Source organism: Heterodontus francisci, chromosome 23, assembly GCF_036365525.1.
Source record: "Heterodontus francisci isolate sHetFra1 chromosome 23, sHetFra1.hap1, whole genome shotgun sequence".
In the NCBI taxonomy this organism is placed as follows: Eukaryota; Metazoa; Chordata; class Chondrichthyes; order Heterodontiformes; family Heterodontidae; genus Heterodontus; species Heterodontus francisci.
Genome location: NC_090393.1, coordinates 61,579,981 through 61,599,088, shown reverse-complemented (window position 1 = coordinate 61,599,088; position 19,108 = coordinate 61,579,981). Strand labels below are relative to the sequence as shown.

General features: G+C 46.0%; 1 protein-coding gene across 5 annotated transcripts in view; it reads right to left on the bottom strand.

Moving 5' to 3' along the window:
* The window catches only part of LOC137382868 (protein PML-like), a 100,031-nt gene that overhangs the window by 17,804 nt on the left and 63,119 nt on the right, over positions 1-19,108 (bottom strand). For all 5 annotated transcript variants that reach the window (XM_068055408.1, XM_068055406.1, XM_068055405.1 and 2 more), the window contains 2 exons: positions 13,790-14,001; positions 8,728-8,890 (listed from right to left, as the gene is read on the bottom strand). In XM_068055408.1, the coding sequence (XP_067911509.1) occupies positions 8,728-8,890; positions 13,790-14,001 (375 nt within the window). The remainder of the gene's footprint in view (positions 1-8,727; positions 8,891-13,789; positions 14,002-19,108) is intronic.

Here is a 19,108-nt window from a genome sequence, read left to right as displayed (position 1 = left end):
GGCGGAATATGGAAGGTTTAGAGGGGAAGTGAAAAAGCGAATAAGAAAAGCAAAGACAGAGTACGAAAGGAGACTGGCAGCTAACTTAAAAGGGAATCCTAAAGTCTTCTACAGGCACGTAAGTCGTTAAAAGGTAGTAAAAGGTGGAGTAGGGACGATTAGGGACCAAAAGGGGGATTTATGCATGGAGGCAGGGCGAACAGCTGAGGTATGAATGAATACTTTGCATCTGACTTTACCAAGAAAGAACATGATTCCCAGGCCACAGTGAAAGAGGAGGTAAATAATACACTACAAGGATTTAAAATTGATAAGGAGGAGATATTAGATAGGTTGTCTATACGTAAAGTTGACAAAGCATCAGGACCGGATGAGATGCATCCAAGGATACTGAGGGAAGTGAGACTGGAAATTGCAGAGGCACTGCCCATAATTTTCCAGTCTTTCTTAGACTCAGGGGTGGTGTCTGGGGACTGGAGAATTGCAAATGTTACACCCTTGTTCAAAAGAGGATGTAAAGATAAGCTCAGCAACTATAGGCCAGTCAGTTTAACTTCAGTGGTGGGCAAACTTCTAGAAATAATAATTCTGGACCAAATTAATAGTCACAAGGACAAATGTGGTTAATTGAGGAAAGCCAGCATGGGTTATGGGAAAATCGTGTTTAACTAAATTACTGGAGTTTTTTGAAGAGGTAACAGAAAGGGCAATGCTGCTGATGTGGTGTACATGGACTTCCAAAAGGCATTTGACACAGTGCCGCACAATAGGCTTGTGAGCAAAGTTATTGCTCATGGAATAAAAGGGACATGGATAAAAAATTGGCTGAGTGACAGGTGTAGACCCAGTAAAAACACATATAGTAAAAACACATAAGAACTTAGTTGAAACAAAGGGGATAGTCACACAACAATAAACGGTGTGTTAAAGCATAGCGGGGGGTGGGGGGGGCTGGGCAGAAAGGGGCCACAGCACACGGATGGCCGAGGAATTGTAGACAGTATAGAAAAGACATATTGATGATCCCAGACACTGTCCTTGCACGTAGCAGATAAAGGAGTCGTCATGGACACCAGATATGATTAGACTCATATTAGACAATGGGAAACTGAAATGTTGAACAGGTTCTCACTGAGCCAAATAAGGAATTATCATTATGTCATTATACCAGATCCCTATGAGTAAGTAAGAGAGGGTCTTGGAAACAAGATTTAAACCCTGACTGAAACTGGGACTGGCACGAGAACCCCGGGGAAGAACACTCGAGAACATACCCCTGAGCCAAGGGCTCAGAGAACAGAAGAGCAGCCGCAAGTCCGAGACTGATCACCTCGTGCCTTGGCGGGTAGTATACTGTACAAGTAGTGAGAGCTTGTACTTGATGATTTAGCGTGTGAATAAAATATTGATATACCTTTCACCAATTGGATTCCGTGGATTCTTTAAGAGTAAGTGCGTATTAGGCACAACAGAGAGTAGTGGTTAATGGATGTTTTTTGGATTGGAGAAATGTTTGTAGTGGAGTTCCCCAGGGATCAATGTTGGGACCCTTGCTTTTTCTGATATATATTAATGTCCTAGACCTTGGTGTACGGGGCACAATTTCAAAATTTGCAGATGATACGAAACTTGGAAGCATTATGAACTGTGAGGAGGATAGTGTAGAACTTCAAAAGGACATAGACAAGTTGGTGGAATGGGCAGACAAGTGGCAGATGAAGTTCAATGCGGAGAAATATGAAGTGATTCATTTTGGTAGGACGAACCTGGAGAGACAATATAGAATAAAGGGCACAACTTTAAAGGGGGTGCAGGAGCAGAGGTATCTGGGTGTATATGTGCATAAATCATTGAAGGTGTCAGGACAGGTTGAGAGAGCGGTTAATAAAGCATACAGTATCCTAGGCTTTATTAATGGGACATAGAGTACAGGAGCAAGGAAGTTATGTTGAACTTGTATAAGACACTAGTTCGGCCTCAGCTGGAGTATTGCGTCCAGTTCAAGGCGCCAAACTTTAGGAAGGATGTGAGGGCATTGGAGAGAGTACAGAAAAGATTCATGAGAATGGTTCCATGGATGAGGGATTTCAGTTATGAAGATAGACTGGAGAAATTAGGACTGTTTTCCTTGGAGAAGAGAAATCTGAGAGGTGATTTGATAAAGTGTTCAAAATCATGAGGTCTGGACAGAGCAGATAGGGAGAAACTGTTCTCACTCGTGAAATGATTGAGAACAAGAGGGCACAGATTTAAAGTATTTGCTAAGAGAAGCAAAAGCAACATGAGGAAAAACATTTTCACGCAGCAAGTGGTTAAGGTCTGGAATGCACTGCCTGACAGCGTGGTGGAGGCAGGTTCAATTGAAGCATTCAAAAGGGAATTAGACTGTTATCTGGAAAGGAAGAATGTAAAAGGTTATGGGGAGAAGGCAGAGGAATGGCATCAGGTGAATTGCTTACTCAGAGAGCCAGTGCGGACATGATGGGTCGAATAGCCTCCTTCTGCACTGTAACAATTCTGTGATTCTGTGAAAGCATTAGAAATGTAAATGGCCCACTGAATGTTAATGGCTACCCCTCTTCAACAATTTGGACTAACAATGACTTTGCAGACATAGAGACTCCAGACTCAAATTCAGAATAATGGGTGTGAAAAAAACACCACGTTAACAAGATGGTATAAAGATGGGCAACATCCAAACTCATTGTCTATTAATGGCCACACCATCAAACAGCATTTATGAAAACACAATGGGAGAGAAACGTGACAGAAGCCAAGTCTCTGATAAGGAGTTTTTAATAAGAGGTACTTTCTGTGGAGAGCAGAAAGCCAGAAGCCAGAATGACGAGAGACCCATCCCAGCAAGAAGACCCTGCCAGAATATCATCTTTAAATTACCTAGAGGCAGAGACGAAGGGCTGGATTCTATGGGCTGCCCTGGAGACAGGCTCAGAGGTGGGGGGGGGGGGGGGTAGAGGGGAGACTACAGAATCGAGACAGGAGGCCGGAGTCGGAATGCCTATCATCACCCCACCGTCAAGCAATTTTGCCAGGAGTGGGATTGCCCAACAATGGCCTTCCCACCCAGAGGTCAATTGAGGCCTTTAAGTGGCCTATTGACGGCCACATAAGGGTCTCTTCCCACCACCACACCACTGGGATTTAGCTGGCGGTGGGTGGTGCCTGGTGGGGAGTAATACGAGGCACCCTCCCTACAGTCTTGGTTGGTTGGGGGGTGGGGGGGGGGGGTGGTCCCTGCTCCTCCGTGTGCAATCTGTGGCCCATGGAGGACCTCCACCTCCATGGACCCCATCACCCTGGACTTCACGCCCACTTCCCTTTGTCGGGGCCAGGCAACCCCACCTCACTTACCTTCAGTCCAGAGTTCCAGTGCTCAGCCTGGGTCCAAAGCCTCTGCAATACCGGCAGTAGCCACCGCTCCTGGTGGCACTGTCGATACTGCTGAGCTCCCGGTCCTGTGATTGGCTGGCAGCTCTTGGAGGCGGGATCTCCATCTTTAAAGGGATGGCGATCCCGGCGCCAGAAATTTTGTTTCCAGAATAACAGAGGATTGCGCCAGCAGTGGGTGGGGGGGGAGGGAAGAGCTCGAAAAAGCCGAGGCAGTGCTCCCCCTGCCTTTTCGGCCCGGTGCCGGAAGTCCCACTGGCTGCACAAAATCCATCCCAAAAGGTGACCTTGAAGCTCCCTGCCTGAGAGACCGTAACAGTCTTTTTTGCTAATGAACTGTTTTTGAGATTTCACCAAAGAAATCTGCTACAAAGCACCTGTCCACCTGAAACTTTCCAAAGTTTGACGTCAGTGAACCAGGAAAAAGGAAAACAGGCCTGCACCGTTTTTAAATCTTCTTCCCAGGGAAACAAGCAAGGTTTCACAACAAACTCTTTTTTAAACCATTTGACCTAAATGTATCTTTTAATTTCTATCATTTCTGGTGCGTGTGCATCTGTGTGTGTGTGTGTGTGCGTGTGTGTATGTGTGAGAGTGGGTGATATTGCAAATATTTTGGGGTATTTATCTTTCTTTAAATCTACGAGAAAACCTGTTGTTTGTTTATTGACCATTAAACCACTCAAGGGTTAAAACACAATTCTAATAAAAATGCTGTCTTCTGTCAATTGAGAAGTGTAAAAGGGAAACCACCCCTATCATTTCCCACCTGTCCGTAACAACTTGTACTTCTTTCAATTTAGTATATTGTATTCACTGCTCATAATGCCATCTCCTCTACACTGCTGAGACCAAACACAGACTGGGTGATCATTTTGCGGAACACCACAGTTCAGTCCACCAGTGTGACCCCAAGCTTCCAGTCACCTGTCATTTTAATTCTACGCTCCTCTCCCACTCAACTTTTCTGTCCTTGGCCTCCTACACTGTTCCAATTAAGCTCGATGTAAGCTCAAGGAACAGCACCTCATCTTTTGACTAGGCACTTTACAGCCTTCCAGACTCAATGTGAGTTCAACAATTTCAGATCATAAGCTCTGCTTTATTTTGACAGCCACTATTGGTGATGATTCTGTTTTTCCCATTTACAGCTCCTCTAGACCCACCTTTTGTTCCTTTACTTGTCCCAGTATCAATTCCTTTTGCTTCCACTATCATCCCTTTTGTCATTTAATCTCCTGCCTTCCACCCTGTCAGAGGCCTTCCTATTTGTTCTTCCTTCCACTCCCCATCCTTTCTTCCTGTCTCTGTACCTGCTTAAAAACTGTTAAATCTCTAAGTTTCCCCAGTTCTGAAGGGTCCTTAACCTGAAACATTAACTCTTCCTCTCTCCACAGATGCTGCCTGACCTGCTGAGTATTTCTAGCCTTTTTTGTTCCTATGGCAGCAGAATGGGTGATGGCTCTCACAGAAAGGTTGAAAGAATTATTTGGCTAGATTTTCCAATCAGTATAATTTCAAAATAAATGGCTGCTGCTGGTGCTAAAATAACATAAGGGGGAAATCTGAAGGAAGAACTTGCATTTATATAGCACCTTTCACATCCACCAATGGCCCAGACTGCTTCACATACAAGCAAGTACATTTTTGTAGTCATAGTTATTCAGTAGCCAAACATGCCAGTTAGTTTCCTGGCCATTAACTCACACACTGGAACACTTTGAGATATTGTGGCAACTACTGGATCACACATCATAAAAATATAGGCCACAATGTAGACTGAATGAAACTGAATTAGCACGGCAAGACTTAGAAGGGGCCCTGCGAGTGGACTGGTCACATTTAATGTGTGTTGAAGCAGGTAAAAAAATCTAATTGGATGGGGACCAGGACAGTGTGTATCTATGGAGATTATGCTGAGGCTTTACAACACACTGGTCAGGCCTACTTAGTGCACTGTGCTCAGTTCTGATTATTACTGAACCAAAAGATTGGTCAAAGAGTTAAGTTTTAAGGAGCATTGTAAAGCAGAAGAGAAAGGTAGACAGGCAGAGAGGTTTGGGAAGCCATTTCAGAGTCTAGGGTCCAGGAAACTGTAAGCATGGCTGCCATGGTAGAACGATTAAAATTGGGAATGCGGAAAAAGCCTGAGTTGGCAGGGCACAGAGATCTCGGAGGGTTGTGGGACTGCAGGAGATTACGGCGATAGGCAGGGGTGAGGCCATTGGGGGATTTGAAACATAGGATGAGGATTTTAAAATTGAAACTTTGCTGGAGGGGGAACCAATGTAGGTCAAAGAGCACAGGGGTGATGGGTAATGGTGTGAGTTAGGACATGGACAGCAGAGTTTTGGATGAGTTCAAGTTTTCAGGGGCAGAAGATGAAAGGCTGGGCAGGAGAGCACTGGAATAGGCAAGTCTAGAGGTAACAAAGGCATGAATGAGGGTTTCAGCACCAGATGATCTGAGGCAGGGGTGGAGTTGGCTGACCTTAGAGAGGTGGAAATAGGCGGTCTTGGTGATGGAACGGATATGTGGTTGGAAGCTCATCTCAGGGTGAAAGAGGACACCAAGGTTGTGATGGTGTAGTTTCACCTCAGACAGTGACCAGGGAGAAGGATGGAGTTACTGGTGAGGGGACAGACTTTCTGGCAGGGACTGAAGACAATGGCATCGGTCTTCCTAATATTTTGGGGTGACGGTGGCATAGTGGTAATATCACTGAATTAGTAATTCAGAGGTTCAGGCTAATGTCCTGGGGACATGGGTTCAAATCCCACCATGGCAGCTGGTGGAATTTAAATTCAATTCATTAATAAGTTCAATTAATTTATGAAAAAAAAGTCTGGAATTGAAAGCTAGTCTCAGTAATGGTGCCATGAAACTATCATTGATTGTCGTAAAGACCCAACTGGTTTACGAATGTCCTTTAGGGGAGGAAATCCACTGTCGTTAACCTGGCTTGGCCTACATGTGACTCCAGACCCACAGAAATGTGGCTGACTCTTAACTGCCCTCTGAAATGGCCTAGCAAGTCAGGGGCAATTAGGGATGGGCAATAAATGTTGGCCTTGCCAGCGATACCCACATCCCATGAAAGAATAAAAACAAATCATTGGTGGAGATTACTGCTCATCCAATACTGGATGTCGGAAAATCAGTCAGACAATTTAGAGACAGTGGAGAGGTGGTGGTGAGGTAGAGCTGGGTGTCATCAGTGTATATATGGAACCCAACTTTGTGTTTTCAAATGATGCTACTGAGGGGCAGCATGTAGATGAGAAACAGGAAGGAGCCCAGGTTGAGGGACTCCAGAGGTAATGATACGTGAGCGGGAAAAGAAGCCACTGCAGGAGATTCTCTGGATAAAAATGGAACCAGGCGAGAGCTGTCCAACCCAGCTGGACAATGACATTGGAGGAGGATGTGGTCAACCAAATCAAAGGCCGAAGACAGGTCGAGATGGATGAGGAGGGATAGTTTGCCAGTCATGTACCCGTGACTTTGACAAGGGCCATTTAAGTGCTGTGGCAGGGTCGGAAACTTGATTGGAGGGATGCAAACCTGTAGTTACAAACACAGAAAATAGGAGCAGGAGTAGGCTATTTGGCCCTTTGGGCCTGCTCCGCCATTCAAAAAAAGATCATGGCTGATCGACTAATTCAGTACCCTGTTCCAGCTTTCTCCCCACATCCCTTTGGCATTAAGAAATATATCTATCTCCTTCTTGAATATATTTAATGACTTGGCCTCCACTGCCTTCTGCAGTAGAGAATTTCACAGGTTCATCATCCTCTGAGTGAAGAAATTTCTCCTCATCTCTGTTCTAAATGGCATACCCCGTATCCTGAGACTGTGACTCCTGGTTCTGGACTCCCCAGCCATCGGGAACATCCTCTCTGCATCTAGCCTGTCTCGTCCTGTTAGAATTTTATAGGTTTCTAAGAGATCCCCTTTCATTCTTCTAAATTCTAGTGAATATAGGCCTAGTCAACCCAATCTCTCCTCATGCGTCAATCCTGCCATCCCAGGAATCAGCCTAGTAAATCTTTTTTGCACTCCCTCCAAGGCAAGAACATCCTTTCTCAGATAAGGAGACCAAAACGGCACACAATACTCCAGATGTGGTCTCACCAAGGCCTTGTATAACTGCAGTAAGACATCCTTGCTCCTGTACTCAAAAAGTTAGGCTTTGATGAGAGAACTAGAGTATTAGGATTATGGGCTTCAATGGTAGAGTTGGGGTAGTGAGAGATGGGCTTTGATGGGAAATGTAGGGCACTGGAGAGATGGGCTTTGATGGAAGATAAAGCTGAGGAACAGACAGACCAAGAAATAGTGTGTTAATGGCTTGGTGTAAGGAACTGACAACAGTATGTTGCTGTGAAACAAAACTGATCCTAATTACTTCAACCCACAGATATTAATACAACAAGAAACAAGCTATCAGATAAAAATGTTTAATCCTACTACTTCCACAAATAGCGGTCAATTTTGACTTTATTCTGTACCTGTTTTTTTTTTGCAGAGGGAGTTTTACTCTGTATCTAACCTCTGCTGTACCTGCCCTGAGAGTGTTTGATGCGACAGTGTAGAGAGAGTAGAGAGAGAGGGCGGCACAGTGGCACAGTGGTTAGCACCGCAGCCTCACAGCTCCAGCGACCCGGGTTCAATTCTGGGTACTGCCTGCGTGGAGTTTGCAAGTTCTCCCTGTGTCTGCGTGGGTTTTCTCCGGGTGCTCCGGTTTCCTCCCACAAGCCAAAAGACTTGCAGTTTGGTAGGTAAATTGGCCATTATAAATTGACCCTAGTATAGGTAGGTGGTAGGGAAATATAGGGACAGGTGGGGATGTGGTAGGAATATGGGATTAGTATAGGATTAGTATAAATGGGTGGTTGATGGTCGGCACAGACTCAGTGGGCCGAAGGGCCTGTTTCAGTGCTGTATCTCTAAAACTAAAAAAAACTAAAACTCTATATCTAACCTTTTTTTGTAGAGGGAGCTTTACCCTGTATCTAACCTGTGCTGTACCTGTCCTGGGAGTGTTTGATGGGAAAGTGTAGAGGCAGCTTTACTCTATATCCAACCCGTGCTGTACCTGCCCTGGATACTCGTGTATAACATTTAATGCATGTGACTTCCTTTTTAACCCTTTACTATACTCTACACTACGAGATATGCCTATGATTCACTGGTAGCTGAATGTTCTTTACTCTCCTTGCCTCACAATGAAACACGGACATCTTGCAGCCCAATCTGCTGGATGTTGTCAAGGGGCCTCATCACTGATTTCAGTAGATATGTTCAGCATGGTCTCACCTGAGTTGCTCTGTGACAGCAGTTCGGCTTTGCTGTCAGAAGTTAGTGTGGGTGAACCCTTTGCACTATAATTGTGCTCAGAGTGCAGGTACTGCTTTTTGGTGCTCGCATTTTCGTCCTCCACTGACCAAGATCTTTTGCCTTGCAGTTTCTCTTGAAATTTCTGCGTAAAACGAAAAGTAGCTCAGTATTTGGCAGAACCTCCACTCTCAGCAGAGCTATGTTATCCAGAGTGTTTCTAGATCACTGCTGACATCTTTGTGGGTTTCCTTTCTCCCTCAGCCATGTGGTAAACCCCAGCTGAGAGGTCAGGACTCTACTCTGCTGCATATATCAGTCCTGTTTCAGTAACAAATACTAGGTATCAGCCTTGGTTCAGTGAGCATTCTCGTAACATTGTGGGTTCAAGCCCCACTCCAGACACTTGAGCACATAATCCAAGCTGAACATTCAGTGCAGTACTGCAGCAATGCTGCACTGTCAGAGGTGCTGTCTTTCAGATGAGACGTTAAACCAAGGCTCCATCTACCCTCTCAAGTGGGCATAAAATGGCACTATTTCAAAGAAGAGCTGGGGAGTTATCCATGATGTCCTGACCAATATATATCCCTTAACCAACCTCACAAAAAACAGATTATCATCACATTGCTGTTTGTGGGAGCTTGCTGTGCACAAACTGGCTGCTGCATTTCCTACATTACAACAGTGACTACACTTCAAAAAGTACTTCATTGGCTTTTCAAAGCGCTTTGTGTTGTCCTGAGGTCATGAAAGGCACTAGATAAATGCAAATCTTTTCTACAGATTTCCACTCTGCATCTGTGGGAAGGAGCTGGTGTCCAATTGGCACCAGCTACAGCACAGGCAGAGGATGAGGTGGACAGCACAACAGGAGGTAGAGTCACGGAGGGGCCACCGCAGCCTTGGTCATCCACTTCCAGCTGTCACCCTCAGAGCCTGCTGTTGTTTGAAGGCAGCAGCCTGTGTTTTCTGGCTGGGGAAGGAACATGGCTCCAGAAAACTGCAGGAGGGAAGCAAAAGAAATTCAAAATAAAATGATTGAAAGTGAAATGTTCTTTAGTGATGCCTGGACCCAATTCATCTCTTAGAAGCCCAAAATAAGACAGTGGAACAGAAACACTGACCTGGATTGGCCAATCATGTTCAAGCCCGATCAGAAATGGCCACATCATCATTCTTACCTGCCCAGCACCATGCTCACTGACCCTGCTGGAGATTCTGGGGTCTATCTCATTAGAATTCTTCAGGCAAACATCAGCCAAAACCCCTCTGACTTGGGGTTTGTCCATTGCGGGTGGGAATTTGCAACTGTTGCAGGACTTAAAGGCCCGCAGCAGCTTAAAGGGGCAGTCACCATCACAGTTTTTTTTTGCTGTAACCAAAAGTTGTTGAAAGAATAAAGAGCGTCCAACAGGTCTGAGGAGGATAGAGTTTGTGATGAACTTTGACCTCCATGTTGCTCCTTCTGCTGTGAACTCTGATGTGACAGTGGAAGAATACATAAGCCCTTCATGACACATGCCACCACTCACTTCATCCCTCCCAAGCACCAGCTCAGAGACCTCCACCCTAGGCCAGTTAGAGAGTGAGCCAGGTGACAAACTGAGCAGCAGCAGCAGCGGGAGCGGTCACTGGCTTCAAGGCCTGCATCTCATGGGTCCTGCTTCTAAAGAACATTGCTGGCAGAGTGTTGGGGTCAGACATCAGAGGTTGTCATTGTGTGCTGCAGGTGGTAGTTTAATTAGGAGGAGTCCACCAGAGGCAACAACAACAACATGTATTTATGTATCATCTTTAACTTAGTAAAATGTCCCAACGTGCTTCACAGAAGCACATTCAGACAGAATGGTGGCCAAAAGCTTTGTCAGAGAGGCAGGTTTTAAGAAACATCTTAAAGGAGGAAAGAGAGGTGGAGGGATTTAGGGAGGGAATTCCAGAGCTTCGGGCCCAGGCAGCTGACTGATGGAGTGATCGAAGTCACTGGAGGTCCATTTAACAGTGCCACAGCCTACCATGGAGCATAGGGCAGCTTTAGATACTTCCATTGCACTGGGTCTAGGATAGTGACCTTAGGACAGTCTACGCTTCATCTATGGACATTCAGACTGTTGTTGGAGGTCTCAGATACCAGATCGGAGAAGGCTACCTCTTCTAGCCTGAGGTCAGGTTGCACACAAACTCCACACTGGGTTTCCATGATCTCAATGGGACTATTAGGTTTACTTTAATCCAGAGATTTGGCTATGTCGAGCTAATGCCCAGTACTGGTGACAAGTCAATAATGGGTGTGGATGTTAGTGCTGTCTCCCAGGATGAGAGCACAAGTGTGCCCTCCTACCAATGCCCATTATCCCCCATGTTTGCACATGTGGCATAAAGGACACAGGACCAGGCTGTCCATATAGGACAAGAAGTGCAGCCAACAGCAGGTCCATTCTGGGAGCCAAACTGCCATGAGATGAGGGGCACTTCAGTCCCAAGAAGATCAGATTGTAACACAGTAGCCAGCCACCTCACGCACATCTGTCACTGAGGTAGCACCTAGGAGAAGCATAAGATTAGGGTTAACAGCACACACTTCATACACTGGCACCAAAGGGTGAGCAGTACCAGACAATAAGGTTGCTCATCAAAATTATGGTTGCACTAAAGTTTCTGAGCATGCAGACATTGGTCTCTTGTTGTAATCTTGGTGGGAAACCAGCAGAACAGCCAACATGGCGAGAGAGACCCAGTTACATCGTTCTTTGTCAATCCTACCAGTTTCCACATTAAATTGTAAAGAGCAACGCACTGATATGACTCTTAGAAGGAAAAAAATTATTTCGGGGCAGGGGGAGTGAGGGGCAGGGATTCTATAAACTGTGTTTCCATTCCTAAGGCTTACTGGAGACAGAGTACAGGTGGGCACCACTAGTTAAGTCCAAGCAGCCCTGGCCCCCAAGGAAGAAAGAATATTATCCTGCATTAGTCCTCTTGCTTGGGGCTAATCAGAGGTAGGGTCAGGGAGAAGCCTGGGCAACACCCCTACCCCCTTGGGCAGTTAAGACGAATTTTTGTTGGGCAGACAGTTGCCAAAGAAGTACCCCAATTAGTGCTTCCACCCACCTTCCCTAGGCAAGTTCAGCCGGGGGTCAGAGTTGACAGGTGTGTTCTTGTGCATGGATTGTTGACCGTGGATTTTTGGTAGCATTCATTGTTCTGTAAGGTTTCCAGCATATTGGATGAGGTGCTATGAATGGGAAGTCAGAACTGATGTGCCCAGAGAAGGGTTCGAATAAGCGGCTTGTTCTTAAAGCAGCTGCACGCCTTCCCAGTTCAGCCAGGCAGCATCTGAGAGTGAGCAGACAGTGGTAGCCACAGTATTGTCACGAGTGGCTACAACTGTTCGAGGGATACACGGACCTCCTGCACCCAGGAGGAGATGATAGTAGGAAGGCGGAAGATGCACACTGGGCACTAATGTCAGCTGTGGCTCAGTTGGTAGCACTCTCGTTCCCTAAGTCAGAAGGCTTTGGGTTCACGTCCCACTCCAGAGGTTTGAGCACAACAATCCAGGCTGACACTCCAATGTAGCATGGAGGAGGTGCTGCACTGTCAGAAGTGATCTCCTTCAGATGAGACGTTAAACCAAGGCCCCATCTACTCTCTCAGGTGAATGTAAAAGATCCCATGGCACTATTTTGAAGAAAGGCAGGGGAGTTATCCTCAGTATCCTGGCCAAGTTTATCCCAATATCAACATGGCAAAAATAGTTCATCTGATGATTATTTTATCGGCCAGCACGAATATGACAGGCTGAATGGCCTCCTTCTGTGATGTAATTTTTCTATAGTTCTGTCACTTTTGCTGTTTGTGGGAGCTTGCTGTGTGCAAATTGGCTGCCGCGTTTCCTACAACAGTGACTACACTTCAGAAGCATTTCATTGGCTGTAAAGTACTTTGGGACATCCGGTGGTCATGAAAGGTTCTATGGAAATGCAAGTCTTGCTTTTTTTTTCACTTCCTGCAGTGGTTGTCAAAAAAAGGTCTCCCTATCAGATTGGTCCCCATCATTTGTGGCCAGCAACCTTGTCTTCGGGTTCCTGCTGTCACAGAGAACTACTCCAAAAAGCAACGTCTACTCCCACATACCATCTCTCATCTCATCAAAATATCAGCTCCATACAGTGGAGGCTCCACTAATAGCATTGCCTCCTGTTTTCACGCTGATGTGGCAGATTGTGCACCATTCACCAAACTCAGAAATCCCTCCCTCCTGAAGAAAACAGCATTGTAACAACAAAGGGAAAAACAGAGTTTCAGCATTTATTCAGGTGCTCACACAAACCTGGCCTTATCTACATTCTACCTCTTGTTGACTGTATCCTTTGCTGACTAATCTACTTTTGAACCTCAAGCTTAGCTGAAATGGTCCCTGAGGAACAACTGTTGCAATGGGTGGATGTGCAGCATTGCAAGCTTCCTGGGAGGGTCATGGCCGTGATTCACTGGGTGCAGTAGGTCCACGTATTCCTCTGGCAGTTTGAGCCACTTGTGACAATACGGCAGCTGGCACTGCCCACTCTCTCTCGGCTGCTGGCTGGCTGGATTGGGCAGGTGTGTGGCCACTTTGAGAAGAAGCCACCTTGTGGGAGCTTCTTGCGGTCACGCCACTGATGTTGGACCCTGCACCTGGAGGTCCAGTGAGCTGCGTGAGAACAGTCCGCAGGGTGTCGCTTAGGCCACTGAAGCCCATCGTCACTGCCCGTTCCAGACGATCACCCATTCTTTCCAAGCTGGCAGCGAGGGACTCCTGGAGGGCCAAGGTCTCCACAGCATCGACTGCAATACTCCTGAGAGAATGCTGTTGTGTGCTCGGTCCCTTCCTCCCTTGGAGCTCCCCTGCAGATACTGGTGAAGGTGACACTGGCTCCATGGTGCTCTGCGGTGGTGTAAGTCCCTCCCACTGCCTTGCAGTGCTATCAGCCGTGCTCTGCTGCTTATTCTCAGACACCTGCTGCATCACGTTTGAGGTGGACTCTAAGGTTGAAGTTAATACCTGGAGCTTCTGCGTTAACTTGTGTATGAAAGAAGGTCCACTTGGACACATATCTCTTGACCGTGCACTGGAGTCAGGACCCGGACTCAAAGGCTGCTCCAATCCCTCCTCCTCCTCTCCTGCCCACTCCAGCTGCCCTTCCACACGTGTGAATGGCGCTATGCGAGAGTCCGCTATGCCACTTGGTCCTGGGTCTACACCTTGGGAACAGCCTACAGGAAGAGACAAGAACAGTCCATTACATCACAACCTCAGGCAATGCCGTCCTGAAGATAGAGGTCTTGTGTACCACCTGCAGCTACTCTGCCAACCATCACATGTCAAAACTGCGCAATACAAACACATTAAATTGGTCATCAGGATGTGAGTGGTGTGCTGCACTCCAGGAGGCAGTGGATCAGAGGACTGAACTCGACCAGGCTGACAGTGAGTCGGGAGGAGCGTGAGCGGGGTGGGTGATCGGTGTCTGATAGCTGCCCACTGTTTCAACATGGAGACAGGAGAAGTATTCCTACTCCTTCTGGCCCCATATTCAATTAGGTAAATTAATATTGTTATTCATCTTTTCCTGGCTGCCTCCTTTAAAGTTACTGGTTTGGCTGCTTTAGTCCCAAGGAAACTGCAACGTGGTCAGTCCCGGTCGAATATGGGAAAGGGGCCTGGAACCAGTGTTAGGCCCTGGATTTATATAGGAAATGGGTCTAGTGCTGGTTTCAGGCATATGATCTGACCAGTTTGGCAAGTGGCACTCGCCCAGCAAGGAATAGGTGCACATACGGCGACACATATTGGACCCTTCAGCAACCAGGCACTACACGATTGAATCTCTGGGCCAGAGTTCTTTGAGGACATGACAGACACAGGACATGACAGACACAGTGCATGGCAGGAAAAATGCAGTGGATGTGGTGTACAAGGACATTCAGAAAATCTTTGACAAGACAACACATAGGAGACCACTGGAGAAGATTAAGAAGTATGGAATTTGGGGAAGGGAAGCAAACTGGATAAAATAAAAACTATACAGAAGGGTGAAACTGGGAGAAAAAGGTGAAGGCACTTCCTCAGAATGCACGGAAGTGATGTCCCACAGGCTTCTGACTTGGACCACTTCTGTTCACTGTCCACATCAATGGTTTGGTTTAGAAGGAGTGATGTCCAGATTTGCAGATGAAATGAAAATATGAGGCACAGTAAATAATTCTGAGGATCAATGGACATTGGTGGAATGGCAAAAAGTGGAATTCAGCGTCAGTAAATGTGAGCTGATATATTTTGGTAAGAAAAAGAAAATTATATTTTGAAAAGGAGAGAGCTAATTCCTGTAGAAAAACAGAAAGTAGAGAGGAGATATAAAAAAGGGAATAAGAAAGGCAAAAAAAGAGTATCAGAATAGATTAGCGACCAACATAAAAGGGAATCCAAATTTATTTTATATAGTCAAAAGAAGGGTAGGGCTGATTAGGGACGAAAATAAGATCTTTTTGTGGAAGCAGAGGGCATGGCTGAAGTACTAAATAAGTACTTTGCATCTGTCTTCATTTGACGATTGTGCCAATCTAGCAATAAGAGAGGAGGCAGTAGAGATATTAGATAGGATAAAAATAAATAGGAGGAACAGTTATCAGTTCTCAAAGTAAAAAGGTCACCCAGTCTTCCATTGCTCCATAGATCAGGGGTGATGCCAAAGGACTGGAGGATTGCAAATGTGACACCTCTGGGAGGTAATATAATAAGAAGGGAGAGGGATAAAACTGGCAATTACAGACCAGTCAACTTAGCATCGGCAGTGGATAAACTTTGAGAAACAATAATCCGGGGCAAGTTAATTATCACTTGGAAGAGTATGGGCTAATAAATGAAAATCAGGATGGATTTTTTAAAGAAAAACCATGTTTCACTAAATTAATCGAGTTCTTTGATGAAGTAATGAGAGGGTCGATGAACGTAGTGTGGGTGATATTATGTACACAAACTTTCAAAAAGGCATTGAGAAAGTACCACATAACTAACTCGTTAGCAAAATTAAAGCCCATGGGATTAAAGAGGCAGTAGCATCATGGATTCTTTACTCAGAGGGTTGTGAATCTTTGGCATTCTCTACCTGAGAGGGCTGTGGAAGCTCAGTCATTGAGTATGTTTAAAGTAGAGATTGCCAGATTTCGAAATATCAATGACAAAGGGATATGGGGATAGTGTGGGGAAAAAGGCACTGAAGTGGATGATCAGCCATGATCGTATTGAATGGCGGAGCAGGCTCAATGGGCTGAATGGCCTACTCCTGCTCCGATGTTCTTATGGATACAGAATTGGCTAAGGGACAAAAAGCAGAGAGCAGTGAACGGTTGTTCTTCAAACTGGAGGGAAGTATACAGTGGAGGTCCCAAGGACTGTTCTTCAGGCCATAAGGAGAAACTGTTTCCGGTAGCAGATGGGTCAGTAACCAGAGGATACAGATTTATGGTCATTGATAAAAAAAAGCAGAGGTGACATGAAGAAACATTGTTTTTACACAGTGAGTTATTTTGATCTGAAATGTACTGCCTGAAAGGGCAGAGGAAGCAGATTGAAACTTTCAAAAAGGGAATTGGATAAATACTTGAAGGGAAAGAAAATTACAGGGCTATAGGGAAAGAGCAGGGGAGTGGGACTTATTGGATAGATCTAACAAAGCACAGACACAATGGGCTGAATGGCCTCCTTTTGTGTTGCACCATTCTATGACTCTATGAAGGATCTGGGGGGGGGTGGCTGGTTTCGGTTCACAGGACATGAAAAGCAACACCTAAAGAAAATAAGGCCATAAAAATGCTGGGAGAATCTGGGCTTTATGGCAAGGGGTATAGAATATAAAAGTGGAGATATGATGATGAATCTATATGAAATCTCAGTAAGATTACAGTTGGCATACTGTGTTCAGGTTTGGGCTCTGCAGGATGTTGAGGTAACAGAGAGGGTACAGCTCAGATTCACAAGGATGCTGCCTGGGTTGAGAAAATAGAAACACAAAGAAAGACACAAAAGCTGGGGCTGCTTACATTAGAAGAAAGATTACAGTGTGATTTGATGGAGGTGTTTCAAATTATGAAGGGATGGGACAGGGTGGATAGAAACAGCTTGATATTTCTACTGATCATACAATTGAGAACAAGGGCTTATATATTTAAGATTAAAAGTAAGAGATTTAGGACAGAGAGATGGAGAAAATATTTCACACAGAAGGTTGAGAGACGATGGAATGCATCACTAGAGTTAGTGACTGAAGTAGAGACCATGTCAACATTTAAGAACAGGTTAGAAAGGTGGATGAAGGAGAGTAAAGGGGCAGGCACATGGGATTAGAAACACTGTTGTTATGGAGGATAAACACCAAAATGGTTGGGCCTGGTCTTCTGTGCTGTAATTTCCAAATGATTCTCTATTAAGAACAGAAGACATTTTGCAATGGATTTCACAGAAGGTTGGAGGTGTTAGTCCTGGGGCCCATTCCACCCACATTGAATGCTTCCTGGACTTGGGTGGGGTATTTTTTTTTTATTTGTTTGTTTGTGGGATGTGGGCATTGCTGGCTAGGCCAGCATTTATTGCCCATCCCTAATTGCCCTTGAGTAGGTGGTGGTAAGCCGCTTTCTTGAACCGCTGCAGTCCACATGGAGTGGTACACCCACAGTGCTGTTAGAAAGGCAGTTCCAGGATTTTGACCCAGCGACAGTGAAGGGACAGCAATATAGTTCCAAGTCAGGATGGTGTGTGGCTTGGAGGGGAACTTGCAGGTGGTGATGTTCCCATGCATCTGCTGCCCTTGTCCTTCTAGGTGGTAGAGGTCGCAGGCTTGGAAGGTGCTGTCGAAGGAGCCTTGGTGAGTTGCTGCACTGCATCTTGTAGATGGTACACACTGCTGCCACTGTGTGTCGGTGGTGAAGGGAGTGAATGTTGAAGGTGGTGGATGGGGTGCCAATCAAGCGGGCTGCTTTGTCCTGGATAGTGTTGAGCTTCTTGAGTGTTGTTGGAGCTGCACCCATCCAGGCAAGTGGAGAGTATTCCATCACACTCCTGACTTGTGCCTTGTAGATGATGGACAGGCACTGGGGAGACAGGAGGTGAGTTACCCATTGCAGAATTCCCAGCCTCTGACCCACTCTTGTAACCACAGTATTTATGTGGCTGGTCCAGTTCAGTTTCTGGTCAATGGTAACCCCCCAGGATGTTGATAGTGGGGGATTCAGTGATCATAATGCCATTGAACATCAAGGGGTGATGGTTAGATTCTCTCTTGTTTGAAATGGTCATTGCCTGGCATTTATGTGGCACAAATGTTGCTTGCCACTTATTAGACCAAGCCTGAATGTTATATAGTCATAGAGAGATACAGCACTGAAACAGGCCCTTCGGCCCAATGAGTCTGTGCCGACCATCAACCACCCATTTATACTAATCCTACATTAATCCGCGTCCAATGTACGGAAAGTCCTCTTCAGGGAACTCCTCTTTGCTGACAATGCTGCTTTAACATCTCACACTGAAGAGTGCCTGCAGAGTCTCATCGACAGGTTTGCGGCTGCCTGCAATGAATTTGGCCTAACCATCAGCCTCAAGAAAACGAACATCATGGGGCAGGACGTCAGAAATGCTCCATCCATCAATATTGGCGACCACGCTCTGGAAGTGGTTCAAGAGTTCACCTACCTAGGCTCAACTATCACCAGTAACCTGTCTCTAGATACAGAAATCAACAAGCGCATGGGAAAGGCTTCCACTGCTATGTCCAGACTGGCCAAGAGAGTGTGGGAAAATGGCGCACTGACACGGAACACAAAGGTCCGAGTGTATCAAGCCTGTGTCCTCTGTACCTTGCTCTATGGCAGCAAGGCTTGGACAACGTATGTCAGCCAAGAGCGACGTCTCAATTCATTCCATCTTCGCTGCCTCCGGAGAATACTTGGCATCAGGTGGCAGGACCGTATCTCCAACACAGAAGTCCTCAAGGCGGCCAACATCCCCAGCTTATACACACTACTGAGCCAGCGGCGCTTGAGATGGCTTGGCCATGTGAGCCACATGGAAGATAGCAGGATCCCCAAAGATACATTGTACAGCGAGCTCGCCACTGGTATCAGACCCACCGGCCGTCCATGTCTCCGCTTCAAAGACTTCTGAAAACGCGACATGAAGTCCTGTGACATTGATCACAAGTCGTGGGAGTCAGTTGCCAGCGTTCGCCAGAGCTGGCGGGCAGTCATTAAGGCAGGGCTAAAGTGTGGCGAGTCAAAGAGACTTAGCAGTTGGCAGGAAAAAAGACAAAAGCGCAAGGGGAGAGCC